This window comes from Melanerpes formicivorus, unplaced genomic scaffold (genome assembly GCF_026170545.1).
Source record: "Melanerpes formicivorus ecotype bairdi unplaced genomic scaffold, bMelFor1.0.p_v2 SCAF_21, whole genome shotgun sequence".
NCBI classification, from domain to species: Eukaryota; Metazoa; Chordata; class Aves; order Piciformes; family Picidae; genus Melanerpes; species Melanerpes formicivorus.
Genome location: NW_027142373.1, coordinates 11,238,780 through 11,255,287, shown reverse-complemented (window position 1 = coordinate 11,255,287; position 16,508 = coordinate 11,238,780). Strand labels below are relative to the sequence as shown.

The 16,508-nt window shown below is 54.1% G+C and overlaps 1 protein-coding gene across 1 annotated transcript in view; it reads right to left on the bottom strand.

Moving 5' to 3' along the window:
- STX8 (syntaxin 8) overlaps positions 1–16,508 on the bottom strand; it is a 169,554-nt gene that overhangs the window by 152,126 nt on the left and 920 nt on the right. Inside the window, exons 3-4 of the mRNA XM_068151605.1 lie at positions 6,357–6,451; positions 3,467–3,577 (exon numbers count right to left, since the gene is read on the bottom strand). Coding sequence (XP_068007706.1) covers positions 3,467–3,577; positions 6,357–6,451 — 206 coding nt within the window. The remainder of the gene's footprint in view (positions 1–3,466; positions 3,578–6,356; positions 6,452–16,508) is intronic.

Sequence of the window (16,508 nt, the reverse complement as noted above, 5' to 3'; positions counted from 1 at the left end):
ACACCAGCTTGTTTAAATGCATGAGGAAGCACTCTAAAATCTTAGTGACTCACTAGAAACTGCATGAAGTATCATGACCCTTTATCTCCACTGGCTAAAATGACCAAGTGGCTGCCTATTTTTACACCATGGGCATTTTTCTCTCCTCCTTTACCCCATTGTATTTATGTGGCTATCAAGCTTTATGCTGCTATAAAGTCCATCTCTACTGGTTTTTTTGAGAGGTTCAAAAGCTTTCAGAGACTAAAATCCCTTTAAAATCAAGGGAAAATAGACACATAACAGAAGTAAATATTGCTGCACCAGGGGAGGTTCAGGCTGGAGGTTAGGAGGAAGTTCTACACAGAGAGAGTGATTGCCCATTGGGATGGGCTGCCTGGGGAGGTGGTGGAGTCACCATCACTGGAGGTGTTCAGGAGGAGACTTGACAGGGTGCTTGGTGCCATGGGTTAGTTGATTAGGTGGTGTTGGATGATGGGTTGGACACGATGATCGTGAAGGTCTCTTCCAACCTGGTTTGTTCTGTTCTATTCTATCCTATTCTATCCTATTCTAATCTCCAGTGGTGCCTTCCAGCTCTGCCATGCTGGGATTCAGTGCAAACAGCTGCCCCCTGGAAGCACAAGCTGCCAGTTTCAGAGCTCATGTTTCTATCATGAGTCCCCACTGCAGCAGTGCAGCTGCACTCCTCTGAGGCAGCCCCCAGCACAGCCCAGCTCAGCAGAGGTGAGGAAGCTCTGCTCAGCCACAGGGTGTGACCCAGACTGCACTGCAGCATCCCACAGCCCCTGCAGCATCCCACCACCAGCTGAAGAAGCCTGTGCCAGCTGCACTGGAGCTTGCCACACAGCCTGGGCTGCCACAGGAGCTCAGGGTGCACTTCATGAAGCGTGAGGCTTCCAACCCAAGTTTCACCCACTGCAGTCTGCACTCAAGGGCAATTCCATCAGCCATGGGCACCCAGCAAGCTCTGCCAACACAAAGACTGCAGCTCCACTTCTCTCCTCTGGAGACCACTCCATGCCCTGCATGCTACAGACACAGCACCTGCACAGCTCCCACCGAGCCCAGCTCAAGCACTGCTAACAATTGAGGGCAGGAGCCCAAACTTTCACACCTGAAGGTAAAGGCTCTGCCTCTCCTCATGTGCAGAGACAACCAGGGCTGGATCCTCTCTAAGAACCTGTTGGAGAGGACAAACAGCTCCCCCCAGAGAGGGGCTAGATGAGAGCTGTGTGAGGAGAGCACAACTTGCAGGCTGTGAGCCATAATTACTTTTTCCACTTGTGGAGGACACACCAGAGTGGAAACTCAGATGAATTCCATCTGAAGGCCCCTGCTGACTGCTACACAATGTGATCATTGGGGAGTGTGTGACCATGAAGTCTCATCCTGGCAGCTGCTTTTCCAACAATTCTGCTCTGATCTCAACAACCCTGATCTGCTGGAGGGTAGGGAGGGCTCTACAGAGGGATCTGGGCAAGCTGGATCAGTGGGCTGAGGACAATGGCATGAGAAAGGCCAAGCGCTGGATGCTGCAGTGGGGTCACACCAACCCCAGGAATGCTCCTCCAGACACTGCCCCAAGCCTGGAAGCTGCCCAGCAGAGAAAGACCTGAGGCTGTTAATCAACAGCTGGCAGGAGAGGAGCCAGGGTGTGCCCAGGTGGCCAAGACAACCAACACCATCCTGGCCTGGATCAGCAATGGTGTGGCCAAGCAGGAGCAGGGAATGGATCGTCCCCCTGTACTGGGCACTGGTTGAAGCCACACATCAAACCCTGAGGTCAGTTTTGAGGCCACTCATTTCAAGAGGGACATTGAGAGGCTGAAGCAGGTCCAGAAAAGGGCAACAAAGCTGGGGAGGGGTCTGGAAAACAGGGCTGGGGAGGAGCAGCTCAGAGACCTGGGGCTGTTTGGCTGGAGAAGGCTGAGGGGAGACCTACTTGCTCCCTGAAAGGAGGTTGGAGTGAAGTGGGGGGTGATCTCTTCTTCCAAGGAGAAAGTGATGGGATGAGAGGAAATGGTCTCAAGTTGCACCAGGAACAATTTCTTCCCTGGAATGGTTGTCAAGGCCTGGCCCAGGCTGCCCAGAGCAGTGGTGGAGTCCCCATCCCTGAAGGGGTTGCAAAGCTGTGTAGCTGTGGTGCTGAGGGCCATGGCTTAGTGGTGCCCTGGCAGTGCTGGGTTAGTGGTTGGCCTTGGTGATCTTAAAGGTCTCTTCCAGCCTAACTGGTTCTGTGATTCAATGATTCCTGTAGATATCCTGTGGTGGCCCATGAGCCCAACTCGGTGACTGACTATCCTAGACCCAAGCAGAACCACAGAATCAACCAGGTTGGAAAAAGACCTCAGAGATCATCAAGTCCAACCTATCACCCAACACCTCCTGACTAACTAAACCATGGCTCCAAGTGCCACATCCAATCCTTTCTTGAACACTCCAGGGATGGGGACTCCACCACCTCCCTGGGCAGCACATCCCAGTGGCTAATTACTCTTTCTGGGAAGAACTTTCTCCTCACCTCCAGCCTAAACCTCCCCTGGCACAGCTTGAGACTGTGTCCTCTTGTTCTGGTGCTGCTTGCGTGGGAGAAGAGACCAACCCCCTCCTGGCTGCAACCTCCCTTCAGGGAGTTGTAGACAGCAATGAGGTCTCCCCTGAGCCTCCTCTTCTCCAGGCTAAACACTCCCAGCTCCCCATCCCCTCACTCCCCAGCTTTGCAGCCGTGTGTGACACCTCACAGGGTTTCCAGTCCAATGGAAGCACAGCTTGGCACCTGCAGAGATAAAGGAGCTCGGGGGATGCACTTCACACTCTGCTCAGAGCTGTTCAAAGCAGGAGTGAGACTGTTCCCTGGGGGGGACAGTGCCATACCTTGTCACATCTGGCCATGGGCCTTCTGCTCAGAGCTGTTGAAAGCAGGAGTGAGACCGTTCCCTGGGGGGGGCAGTGCCATACCTTGTCACATCTGGCTCTGGGCCTTCTGCTCAGAGCTGTTGAAAGCAGGAGTGAGACTGTTCCCTGGGGGGGGCAGTGCCATACCTTGTCACATCTGGCCCTGGGCCTTCTGCTCAGAGCTGTTCAAAGCAGGAGTGAGACTGTTCCCTGGGGGGGACGGTGCCATACCTTGTCACATCTGGCCCTGGGCCTTCTGCTCAGAGCTGTTGAAAGCAGGAGTGAGACTGTTCCCTGGGGGGGACAGTGCCATACCTTGTCACATCTGGCCATGGGCCTTCTGCTCAGAGCTGTTGAAAGCAGGAGTGAGACCGTTCCCTGGGGGGGGCAGTGCCATACCTTGTCACATCTGGCTCTGGGCCTTCTGCTCAGAGCTGTTGAAAGCAGGAGTGAGACTGTTCCCTGGGGGGGGCAGTGCCATACCTTGTCACATCTGGCCCTGGGCCTTCTGCTCAGAGCTGTTCAAAGCAGGAGTGAGACTGTTCCCTGGGGGGGGGCAGTGCCATACCTTGTCACATCTGGCCCTGGGCCTTCGCTCTGGTAGGAGGCCTGCAGCTGCTTCTGGCGCGTGAGGAGGTCGTCCACCAAATTCTGCCTCCTGTCTCCCTCCAGCTGTGTGCTGAGGATGCTTGGTTAAGGACCACACTCAAACCCACTGAAACACATAAAATGAGCCCTGCTACACAGCCTTCAAAACCAGCCAGCCCCCTGCTCACCACACCTGACTGGCTGAACTCAAGAACAGGCTGCAGCATCCCCCAGGACAGGCCACAGCTTTCTGCAGGAAACCTGCTGGCACTCTGTGCTTCTGAAGGGTACACATCTCAAGCTTGGTGTGCCCCAGGGATCAGCACTGGGTCCAGTTCTGCTCAGTATCTTCACCAATGACCTTCAGGAGGGGAGTGAGCAGGTTTGCTGATGCTACAAAACTGGGGAGTGGCTGAGCCCCCACCGGGCTGCGCTGCCATGGAGTGAGACCTGGCCAGGCTGGAGAGCTGGGCAGAGAGAACCTTAGGGAAACACAGAGCCCTGCCCCAGGGGAGGAATAACACCAGGCACCAGTACAGACTAGAGTTGTCCTGCTGTAAAGCAGCTCCATGGATAAACACCTTGGAGGCCTGGTGGACAGCAAGCTCACCATGGGACAGCACTGTGGCCTTGTGGCCAGGGGAGGCAAAGGGATCCTGGGGTGCAGCAAGCAAAGTGTGGCCAGCAGGGCTGGGGAGGTTCTGCTCCCCCTCTACTCTGCCCTGCTGAAAACACACCTGGAATACTGTGTCCAGTTTGGGGCTCCCCCAGCTCAAGGGGGACAGGGATCTGCAGGAGAGAGTCCAATGGAGGCTACAAGGATTGGGGGACTTGAACATCTCTCATGAGAAGAAAGACTGAGAGCCCTGGGGCTGTTTAGTCTGGGAAAATGAAGGCTGAGAGGGGATTTGATCAATGTCTAGGAGTGGGTGTCAGCATGGAGGGGCCAGGCTCTGTCTGGTGGTGCCCAGTGATAGGACAAGGAAGAATGGGTGCAAGCTGGAACCCAGGAGTTCCTCTTCAGCATAAGGAGAAACTTCTTTGGTGTGAGGGTGCTGGAGCCCGGAAGAAGGTTGCCCAGAGAGGTTGTGGAGTCTCCTTCTCTGGAGACTTTCAAAACCCACCTGGATGCTTTCCTGTGTGACCGACCCTGGGGGAATCCTGCTGTGGCAGGGGGGTTGGAGCTGCTGATCTTTAGAGGTCCCTTCCAACCCCTAACACTATGTGACTCTGTTTAACACAGTGACCACTGAGTGATCCTCAGGTCATCACCTCAAAGTTCTAAGTGAACTGGAAGGCTCTTTACTGCCAGATCAGAATGAGCATTAAGAATGGCATTTCCCCCTCCAAAATCCAACCTGATCCTTCCATGTACTACCAAGCAGCCCTGAGCAGCTGATCTCTTCCAGAACACTGACAGCTGCAGGGGCTTGGACAAGATGACCTCTGAGGGTCCCTTCCAACCCAGTGCAATCTGTGCCTCAGTGAACACACAGCAGCACTGCAGAGGTTAGCTAAGGGAAGCTGAGTTTCACTGAGAGCTTCAACCTACACAGTCATGATCCAAGCAGGGCAGGCCCAAACAGAAGAGAGCTTCTAAAATCCACAGCCTACCTCACATCCTATCTCACTGGGGGCTCCTAACACAGCCCAGGTGAGTGGCTCCCAGGCAAGCAACCAGGAAACACTCCAACATGTACCTGGAGCATGTTTCCATCTGCAGTCCATCAGCAAAACAACACAACAGCCACTGAGACAGCAGCAAAACTATTCTTGCAGCATCTCTGAGACACAGGATGCCCTCAAGTGCTGCAGCTTGCAGGGGCAGTGTGCTTGCTTTGTTTCATTCATCCCAGGGACATTTGGAAGGACTCTTCCAAGCAGTGCTCAGCAGATTTTGCAGCAGCTGAGCTGATCTCTGTGTTTTCAGCCAGAGCAGCAGTGCTGCTCTGCTCTCAAGCACTCACTGCCCAGGGAAGTTTTACCCCTGGCCATCAGCACAGCACCCAGGGAGCTGAGAAGGGATTTCTGCCATGGTAAGCTTGAAATGAAGCATTCATTCAGGAAATGGCTGCTGCTGGATGGCTGCAGGGAGATGGGTAGACTCCTTGAGCCTGACTATTCCAACATATGGAATGAGCAGCAAATCCAAGCCAGGCCACAGGGCAACACCTCTAGAGAACCTGGGGTTCCTAAGGCAGAGTTTAAAGTGTTGTGACATCATTCTGAAGAGTTATGGAATGCCTTGGGTTGGAAGGGGCCTTAAAGATCATCTAGCTCCAACCTCCCTGTCACAGGCAGGGACACCTCCCATGAGCTCAGGTTGCTCAAGGCCTTGAACACCTCCAGGGAGGAGGCAGCCACAGCCTCCCTGGGCAGCCTGTGCCAGTGTCTCCCCACCCTCACTGCAAAGAGTTTCTTCCTCATCTCCAGTCTAAATCTCCCCTCCTTAAGCTTCAATGCAGCTCTGAGACTATTCAGCCCACCTTGTTGAGCTTCTCTGGGACACAGCAAAGCCCAGCTCACACCCACCGTACCTGAGTTGTTAGTGCATCAGACCCTTAATAGGAAGGTTGTGAGTTCAAAGCCTGCAGTGGGCAGTAGTGTCCTCTCTACTCTAGTCATGAGGTCTGGGGTGACAGGTTGGACCTTTGAGGTCCCTTCCAACCTTAGGAATACTGAATACTGAGACCCTTGGGCACTACGGCCGCAAGCCAGACACTGAGCAGCAGCACTGCCAGAGCTCTAGAGGCAAACTCTTCTACATATGGCATGAGGGGCAATCCCCAACTGCATGGCAGAGCAATTCCAGCCCATCCCTCCCCTCTGCCACAGCACAGAGGTCAGTGAGCTGGCGTCCACAGCGATACATCTGGCGGGTTGAGACAGCCCTCAGCAGCAGCTCCTTCAGCTGCTCAATCTTCTCCCGGAGGGACTGCAGCAAGGACCTGATCACCACGTTGAGCTGCAAAGGAAGAGAGAGACTTGGGTTACAGCCACAGAAAGCTGGGTACTTGCTACATGGGCACAGCTGGAGGCAGGGTGTCTTGAATAGAACAGACCAGACCAGGTTGGAAGAGACCTTCGAGATCATCGCGTCCAACCCATCAACCAATCCAACACCACCTAAACAACTAACCCATGGCACCAAGCACCCCAGCAAGTCTCCTCCTGAACACCTCCAGTGATGGTGACTCCACCACCTCCCCAGGCAGCCCAGTCCAATGGGCAATCACTCTCTCTGTATAGAACTTCTTCCTAACATCCAGCCTAAACCTCCCCTGGTGCAGCCTGAGACATCATGTTGGATGTCAATCCTGGTCTCACTCACTGGGCTGCTTCCTATACTGCAAGCCAGCCTGGCTTCTCCACAGCCAGCTTCCAGCTCCACATGAGCTGCATCAACTCCCTGCGTCCCTCAGAACTAAAGAATATCCCAGTCTGCCAGAGCAAAGATGCTGTGAATGTGAAACCTCTTCTTTGACATAAAACAGCAGCTACAAGGATCCCTAACTGTGGTGGGCTGAAGTTTCCCCCCACCCAGCATTAGCTTTGCCAGACCAACTCAGCTGGAAGCAAATGAAGCTAACCACACTAACACCCTGTCTTGTGCCCAGATAAACCTGTGTGAAGAAGCACAGAGCACAGATGGGTGTGGTGGGCTCGGGAATGACCCCCTCCCCCAAGAGAAAACCTGGGGACTCACCCCCAAAACAAGTCACCAGGCTAGCTCAGAAGGCTCGGAAGCAGATGAAGCTGTATCTACAGGCAAACTAAAACACACACATAGGAAAAGCCTCATTGGGTCTGACCTTGAGTATCTCCAGGAATGGAGCCTCAACCACCTCCCTGGGCAACCTGTGTCAGTGTTACAGCAGCCTCACAGGGAAGAACTTGTTCCTGACATCCAATCTCAATCTGCTCTGCTCTACTTTGAAGCCATTGCCCCTGGGCCTGTCCCTGCAGGCCTTTGCAAACAGTCTCTCTCCATCTTTCCTGTAGCCCCTTTCAGGTACTGGCAGGCTGCTATTAGGTTTCCCTGGAGCCTTCTCTTCTCCAGGCTGAACACCCCAAGCTCCCTCAGCCTGTCCTCATAGCAGAGCTGCTCCAAACCACTGATCATTTTCATGGCACTCCTCTAGACCAACTCCATCAGGTCCATGTCCTTCCTGTACTGAGGGCTCCAGACCTGTACACAGTACTCCAGCTGAGGTCTCACCAGAGCAGAGTAAAGAGGCAGAATCACCTCTCTGGACAACCTGATCCCGCTGGGGATGTCTCTGCTGACTGCAGGGAGGTTGGACTGGATGAGCTTTGGAGGTCCTTTCTGGCCTGGACCATTCTATGATTCTAAGATGTTGAACTTAAAGCTGCAGCAGTCTGCTGTGGCCAGTTCTGGGCCCCTCAGTTTAAGAATGATATTGAAGGACACTTGAAGGTGTCCAGAGAAGGGCAAGGAGGCTGGGGAGGGGTCTGGAGCACAGCCCTGTGAGGAGAGGCTGAGGGAGCTGGGGTTGCTTAGCCTGGAGAAGAGCAGGCTCAGGGGAGACCTTCTTGCTGTCTATAACTACCTGAAGGGAGGTTGGAGCCAGGTGGGGGTTGGTCTCTTCTGCCAGGCAACCAGCGCCAGAACAAGAGGACACAGTCTCAAGCTGTGCCAGGGGAGGTTTAGGCTGGAGGTGAGGAGAAAGTTCTTCACTGAGAGAGTTGTTAGCCATTGGGATGTGCTGCCTGGGGAGGTGGTGGAGTCCCCATCCCTGGAGGTGTTCAAGAGGGGATTGGATGTGGCACTTGGAGCCATGGTTTAGTCATGAGGTCTGTGGTGCCAGGTTGGACTCGATGATCCTCGAGGTCTCTTCCAACCTTGGTGATCCTGTGATGCTGTGAAGGACTCCAGTCCAAGCCCAGGCAGGAAGGGGCTGATGCAGCTCACTGGGCTGGGTGCTTACACAACAGGGAGATAAAGAGCCCTGGTCAGCCCTGGTTTCACAAGCACAACTCAAATGCATTGCTGCTGGGGAATATGGAGAGCTGCCTTTCAACAGTCAGCCACATTCCTTTATATGGGCAAAACATTCCAGCACATCTTAATACTTTCCAGCCTGTTTTCCAGTTCTTTCCCCTGGAATTTCATACAGATACAGAAGCCAGCTCTCTTCTGCCACCAGGTTTCATGAATGCATGGAATGGGTTGGGCTGGGAAGGGACCTTCAAGATCAGCCAGCTCCAACCCCCTGCCATGGGCAGGGACACCTCCCACCAGCCCAGGCTGCTCAAGGCCTCATCCAGCCTGGCCTTGAACACCTCCTGGAAGGAGGCAGCCACAGCCTCCCTGGGCAACCTGTGCCAGTGTCTCACCACTCTCACTGGAAATAATTTCTTCCTCATCTCCACTCTCAATCTCTCCCCTTCCAGCTCAAAGCCATGGCCCCTTGTCCTGTCACTCCAAGCCCTTGTCCAATGTCCCTCCCCAGCTTTCAGAATTAGAGGAAAGGTTGCTGCAGGTTCAGGTGCTCCCTCTCCACCAAACTCCTCTAGACTGTAAAGATCATGGCATGGTTTGGGTTGGAAGAAACCTTAAAGATCATCCAGTTCCAACCCCACCACCATGGGCAGGGAGAAACAGCCAAAGCTGCTCAGAGCCCTGTCTGGAACTCAGCCTGGAACACCTCTAGAAATTCTTTCCAGTGAGGGTGGGGACACACTGGCACAGGCTGCCCAGGAAGGCTGTGGATGCCTCCTCCCTGGAGGTGTTGAAGGCCAGGTTGGATGAGGCCTTGAGCAACCTGGGCTGGTGGGAGGTGGAAGGGACCTTCAAGATCACAGTATCATAGTATCAGTCAGGGTTGTAAGGGACCACAAGGATCATCCAGTTCCAACCCCCCTGCCATGGGCAGGGACACCCCACACTAGATCAGCCTGGCCAGAGCCTCATCCAGCCTGGCCTTAAACACCTCCAGGGACAGGGCCTCAACCACCTCCCTGGACAACCCATTCCAGGGCTTCACCACTCTCATGGGGAAGAACTTCCTCCTCACCTCCAGCCTGAATCTCCCCACCTCCAGCTTCATTCCATTCCCCCTAGTCCTATCACTACCTGAGATCCTGAAAAGTCCTTCCCCAGCCTTCCTGTAGGCCCCCTTCAGATCATCCAGTTCCAACCCCACCACCATGGGCAGGGACATCTTTAACCAGACAAAGCTGCTCTGAGCCCTGTCTGGAACTCAGCCTGGAACACCTCTAGAAATGCTTTCCAGTGAGGGTGGGGAGACACTGGCACAGGCTGCCCAGGGAGGCTGTGGCTGCCCCCTCCCTGGAGGTGTTGAAGGCCAGTTTGCATGAGGCCTCAGAGCAAGGTGGGCTGGTGGGAGGTGGAAGGGACCTTCAAGATCATCCAGTTCCAACCCCACCACCACGGGCAGAGACACCTCCCACCAGCCCAGGCTGCTCAAGGCCTCATCCAACCTGGCCTGGATCTCAAAGAAATTCAGCTTTCCTCCATTTCCCCTCTCAGCAGCACCTACCACAGCTCCCAAGCCCTTCTCACAGCTGACCTGCCCATGATCCAGACATGTCTGTTCTCACTCCAAGGGTACTGAAGCCACTCACACTCTCCCCTGCTGCGAACAAGCTCAAGGCTTGCAGGAATCCTCCTCCCTCCCTCCCCACCCCTCCCAGAGCCAGGCTGCCATCCTCCTCTGGGGTTTTCCTCCTTCAATGTTATTTCTTCTCCTTCCAGTTAGGCAGAACACACTGGGAAAAACCATTGTCACAGCAATTAACTGGGCAAGTCCTTCCAATTAGGACTTTGTGTGCTTCTTATTCACAAGGCATCAGCCCCGCTGTGGCTTTGAATGGTGACCAAACTCGGCTGCTCCGTGTGGGGAGGAGAAGGGATGTTTGCTTGGAGCCTCATTCCTCTCTTCTTGAAGACACAGAGGGAGCAGCCAGACAGCAACAGCTTGCAGGGATCCTGTCCCCAGCTGCAGTGCAACTGGCGTCTGCGCAGGGGTGGGGTGGGAGATCCCCCAAATCCCCTCCGAGAGCATCAGAAGCTGAAACCTCCCTGGCTCCCAGAGGCTTGGTCTCAAACACTGAGACCACAGCAGATGCAGCCACGCTGAGGCAGCCTGGAGAGCGCTCAGCCAACAGCCACCTCCAGCCCCAAAGCTGTGGAATGCTAGGGCAGCACTCCCAAAGCCAGGCCGGAGGGGAAATGCTTCCAGGAGCCTTCGAGCGGTTGTTTACGCCTCTAGATCTGCAATCAGGCAGTTAAAAGGGCTTCTGACTGCACATGCACTCATGTGCAGGTTGCACCTGAGGATCTTCAAGATCTTTTCAACCTCAATGATGCTGTAGGCAGACTTCCAGTACCTGAAGGAAGCCACAAGGAAGCTGGGAATGGACTTCTGGCAAGGGCTGGTCCTGTCACTACAGGCTGAGGGGCAATGGCTTTGAGCTGGAAGAGGGCAGACAGAGACTGGAGATGAGGAAGAAATTCCTTACAGTGAGGGTGGGGAGACACTGGCACAGGTTGCTCAGGGAGGCTGTGGATGCCTTCTTCCAGGAGGTGTTCAAGGCCAGGCTGGATGAGGCCTTGAGCACCACGGGCTAGCGGGAGGTGTCCCTGCCCATGGCAGGGGGTTGGACCTGGCTGATCTTGAAGGTCCCTTCCAACCCAAACCCTTCTGTGATTCTACAATGCTGCTTTCAATCAACCCAGAACAGCCAAGTCCTATAAATATCCAAGCAAGCCATCTAAGGTAGACACCTTCCAGGAAGTGCAGTGTCCTAACAAAAGACTTCACTACCATTAGAGGGAAGGGGGGAAAAAGAAGACAGCAGCAGCAGCAGCAGCTTTAAGCTCATCTCCCTGTAGCAGAGTCACAGTCTCACAGTATCACTGAGGTTGGAAGAGACCTTGAGGATCATCAAGTCCAACCTGTCACCACAGACCTCATGACTGAACCATGGCACCAAGTGCCACATCCAATCCCCTCTTGAACACCTCCAGGGATGGGGACTCCACCACCTCCCTGGGCAGCACATCCCAATGGCTAACAGCTCTCTCAGTGAAGAACTTTCTCCTCACCTCCAGCCTAAACCTCCCCTGGCACAGCTTCAGACTGTGTCCTCTTGTCCTGATGCTGGGTGCCTGGGAGAAAAGATCAACCCCCACCTGGCTACAACCTCCCTTCAGGGAGTTGGAGAGAGCAAGAAGGTCTCCCCTGAGCCTCCTCTTCTCCAGGCTAAGCAACCCCAGCTCCCTCAGCCTCTCCTCACAGGGCTGTGCTCCAGACCCCTCCCCAGCTTTGTTGCCCTTCTCTGGACACCTTCAAGTCTCTCAATGTCCTTCTTAAACCGAGGAGCCCAGAACTGGACACAGGACTCAAGGTGTGGCCTAAACAGTGCTGAGCACAGGGCACAATGACCTCCCTGCTCCTGCTGGCCACACTGTTCCTGATGCAGGCCAGGATGCCATTGGCCTTCTTGGCCCCCTGGGCACACTGCTGGCTCATGTTCAGCTGCTGTCAACCAGTACCCCCAGGTCCCTCTCTGCCTGGCTGCTCTCAGCCACTCTGACCCCAGCCTGTAGCTCTGCCTGGGGTTGCTGTGGCCAAAGTGCAGCCCCTGGCACTTGGACTTGTTGAATGCCATCCTGTTGGACTCTGCCCATCTGTCCAGTCAGTCGAGGTCCCTCTGCAGAGCCTTTCTGTCCTCTCACTGACCAACATCTGCTCCCAGCTTGCTGTCATCTGCAAACTTGCTGATGACTGACTCAATGCCCTCATCCAGATCATCAATGAAGATGTTAAAAAGCACAGGGCCCAGCACTGATCCCTGGGGCACACCACTGGTGCCTGGCTGCCAGCTGGCTGTGGCACCATTCACCACCACTCTCTGGGCTCAGCCTCCAGCCAGTTCCTAACCCAGCTCAGAGTTGCTGCTGTCCAAGCCAGGGGCTGACAGCTTAGACAGCAGGTTGCTGTGGGGGATGGTGTCAAAGGCCTTGCTGAAGTCCAGGCAGACCACATCCACAACCTGCCCCAGATCCACCAGGCAGTCACCTGGGCATAGAAGGAGATCAGGTTGGAGAGGCAGAACCTGCCCCTCCTAAATCCATGTTGGCTGGACCTGAGCCCTTGGCCATCCTTCAGGTGCAGTTATTGCCTCCAGGATAATCTGCTCCATCCTTTTCCCTGGCACTGAGGTCAGGCTGCCAGGCCTGGAGTTTCCAGGTTCCTCCTTCCAGCCCTTCTTGTGGATGGGGACCACAGTGGCCACTTTCCAGTCACCTGGGACCTCACCAGTGAGCCAGGACTGGAGGAAAACGATGGAGTCCACACATGGGTAAGTGCCAGCCTGAAATCTTTCCCTACAGGGGTTTGGGGTTTTCTTTGACCCCTCTCTCTCTCTCTCTCCTCTCTTTCCATGTTTAGTTTTCTGCTCTCTTTTCCCCCTCAGCAATAAGGGTTTGGGTTTTTTTTCCCCCTCTCTCTCTCCTCTCTTCCCATGTCAAGTTTTCTGCTCTCTTTTCCCCCTCAGCAATAAGGATTTGGGTTTTTTTTCCCCCTCTCTCTCTCCTCTCTTTCCAGATCAAGTTTTCTGCTCTCTTTTCCCCCTCAGCAATAAGGGTTTGGAGTTTTTTTTCCCCCTCCTCTCTCTCCTCTCTTTCCATGTTTAGTTTTCTGCTCTCTTTTCCCCCTCAGCAATAAGGGTTTGGGGTTTTCCCCCCACCTCTCTCTCCTCTCTTTCCCTGTTTTCTGCTCTCTTTTCCCCCTCAGCAATAAGGGTTTGGGGTTTTTTTCCCCCCTTTCTCTCTCCATGTTTAGTTTTCTGCTCTCTTTTCCAGCTCAGCAATAAGGGTTTGGGGTTTTCTTTCCCCCTCTCTCTCTCCTCTCTTTCCATGTTAAATTTTCTGCTCTCTTTTCCCCCTCAGCAGTAAGGGTTTGGGGTTTTCTTTCAGCCATGCTAATAGCCACATACTGTAAAAACAAAGACCTGTTTACATTCTCCCTGCCAGGCCAATGCTGTACAAAGGCCTTGGGGTTTTTTTTCCCCTTTTCTTTTTAGTTATTATTATTAGCATTTTTTTCCCCCTGCCTTAAAACATTGAGAAGTCACAGGAGCAGGAGGCTGCTCAGCCAGGGCTTTCTCAAGGTGCACTTCTGTTATGGAAACAACTCCCTCCCCGGCAGAGACTTGTTTGCAGTAGAACCAAGCCCTGCCAAACATTCACCCCTCACTGTTAATGGATGACAGGCAAACAGGGCCCTGCAAAACACAGGGCCTGGAACAAATGATGTTGTGAAGGAGTGAAGCCACCCACGTGCTGTTGCCATAAAACACAGCCTGGGAGAGGAAGGCCTCGAGTGGCACCGACACAGCGGCTGGGGGTGGGCTGGGACACGTCACGGGCTGCAGGGGTGCAAACAGAGACCTTTGCCCTCTATAAATGCAGAGGGGTGAAGCAGCAAGCTTTTTATTAGCCTGCTGGTGCTGTGCCATTTCTGATACCTCACCTCACCTGTGCTACAGCTTACTCTCATGGTGCAGTTGCTTAAGCATGGCCACTGCATCATCGCCAGGACAAGGAGCAAGGGATGTAAGCTGCAGCACAGGAGGCTCCACCTCAACACAAGGGGGAACTTCTTTACCCTAAAGGTCCCAGAGCACTGGAACAGACTGCCCAGAGAGGTTGTGGAGTCTCCTTATCTGGAGACTTTCAAGGCCTGTCTGGATGTGTTCCTGTGTGAGCTGTGCTGGACTCTGTGCTCCTGCTCTGGCACAGGGGTTGGACTCGATGATCTCTTTGGGTCCCTTCCAACTCCTGACCTCTTGAGAGCCTGTGACCATCCTGAGCACAGGCTGTTTCATCACCACCTCTAAACACACCTCTCAACCCAGCAGATCCAGAGAGGTGATTCTGCCACTTTGCTCTGCTCTGGTGAGACCTCAGCTGGAGTACTGCAGCCAGGTCTGGAGCCCTCAGTACAGGAAGGACATGGACCTGATGGATTGGGCCTAGAGGAGGGTCATGAAAATGATCAGGGGGTTGGAGCAGCTCTGCTATGAGGACAGCCTGAGGGAGCTGGGGGTGTTCAGCCTGGAGAAGAGAAGGCTCCAGGGAGACCTAATAGCAGCCTGCCAGTACCTGAAGGGGGCTGCAAGAAGGATGGAAAGAGACTGTGTGCAAAGGCCTGCAGGGACAGGACCAGGGGCAATGGCTTCAAACTAGAGCAGAGCAGAGTTAGGTTGGCTGTCAGGAACAAGTTCTGCACCATGAGGGTGGTGGAGCACTGCCACAGGTTGCCCAGGGAGGTGGTTGAGGCTCCATCCCTGGAGATATTCATGGTCAGGCTCAACAAAGCTCTGGACAACCTGATCTAATTGGGGATGTCCCTGCTGAGTGCAGAGGATTGGAGCAGATGACCTTTAGAATCACAGAATCAACAAGGTTGGAAAAGACCTCAAAGATCATCAAATCCAACCTGTCACCCAAGACCTCCTGCCTAGCAGACCATGGCACCAAGTGCCATGTCCTTTGGAAGTCCCTTGCAACCCAAACCATTCTATGATGCTACATGTTTCTCTCACCCCGCCCCTTATCTGTGCCTCCTGAAATCTCTTCACCATTCAGGCCAAGTCACTCATTAAGCAGCCCTGACTGCTGTCCAAACCCCACACAGCTCTCCTCACCACTGCTCCAAAAATGACATCTGATTTTAAAAGCTATCAGCAAAGAAGCTTCAGTGACCCAGCAGCACATGGCAGCCCTGCTGTGAAGAGGAGCAGGGCCTACAAAACAAATCAGCGGGGGTTTAATGATGTAAATAACTCCAGGGCTTGCACACATCAGCACAGGCAGGGGAGAAGCTAACAGCATTACCCCTCAGGTATGCAACCCAGCAGGTTCCTGTGCTGCTTGAAGGAAAGGACAAGACTTTTAGTCCTGAAGGGAGCAGCCTCCTGAGAAGCTCTCTACAGCAAGGTTTTTTTCAACAGGAAAGTGTGAAAAGGCAGAGAGTGGAATCTGCCAGGGGAAGCTCCAGCTTCTGCTTCTCATCCATATTTAACTCCAGCCTGCTATTTTGTTAGAAAGGTAGCTAAAAAAAGGCTGCAAAACTCCTGATCCACAGGAAGGAAGCAAACCAGCCCTGTGGGGAAAGTCTTTATGCAGAGGCTGACGTGCATCCCAGCACCTCTGAGGCTCCAGCTCAGCTCCTGGCAGCGACAGCCCCGAGCGGTAGGCAGCGTGTGCCCAACACTCCCACGGCTTCCCCTCCTCTCCTGTTGCAAAAGCAGCAGCACTGCATGCAGACAAGACTCGTGGCTGCTAAACCCAAGGCTGGGTTTGTGGCACTGAACAGCTACTGTTAGTTTAGAGGTGGTGTTCTTGTTTTCTTCATGGAAGCCTACAAGCATCGTGGAATAGCTCTGGCTGGAAGGAAACTTCCAGCTCATCAACTCCAACATTTAACCCAGCGCTGCCAGGGCACCACCAAACCATGGCCCACAGCTACACAGCTTTGAAAGCTCTCCAGGGATGGGGCAGCCTGGGCCAGGCCTTCACAATGTTTTGGGGAAGAAACTGCATCTTATACCCAACCTAAACCTTCCCTGGGGCAACCTGAAGCCATTTCCTCTTGTCCTAACGCTTGTTGTACCCTTGGGAGAAGCTACAGGCTGCCACCTGGCTCCAGCTCCATTCAGGTAGCTGTAGAGAGCCAGAAGATCTCCCCCTTCATCCTCCTCTTCTCCACACTAAGCACCCCCAGTTCCCTCAGCTGCTCCTCCCCAGCCCTGTTCTCTACAACCTTCCCCAGCTTTGTTGCCCTTCTCTGGATACACTCCAGCACCTCAATGTTCTTCTTGTGCCAAACAGCCCAACACTGAAGCCAGGATCTGAGGTGTGGCCTCACCAATGTTCACTACAGAAGGACAATCACTGCCCTGGCTCTGCTGCCACCCCATTGCTGACCCAGGCCAGGATGCTGTTGGCTTTGCTGACCACTTGGGCA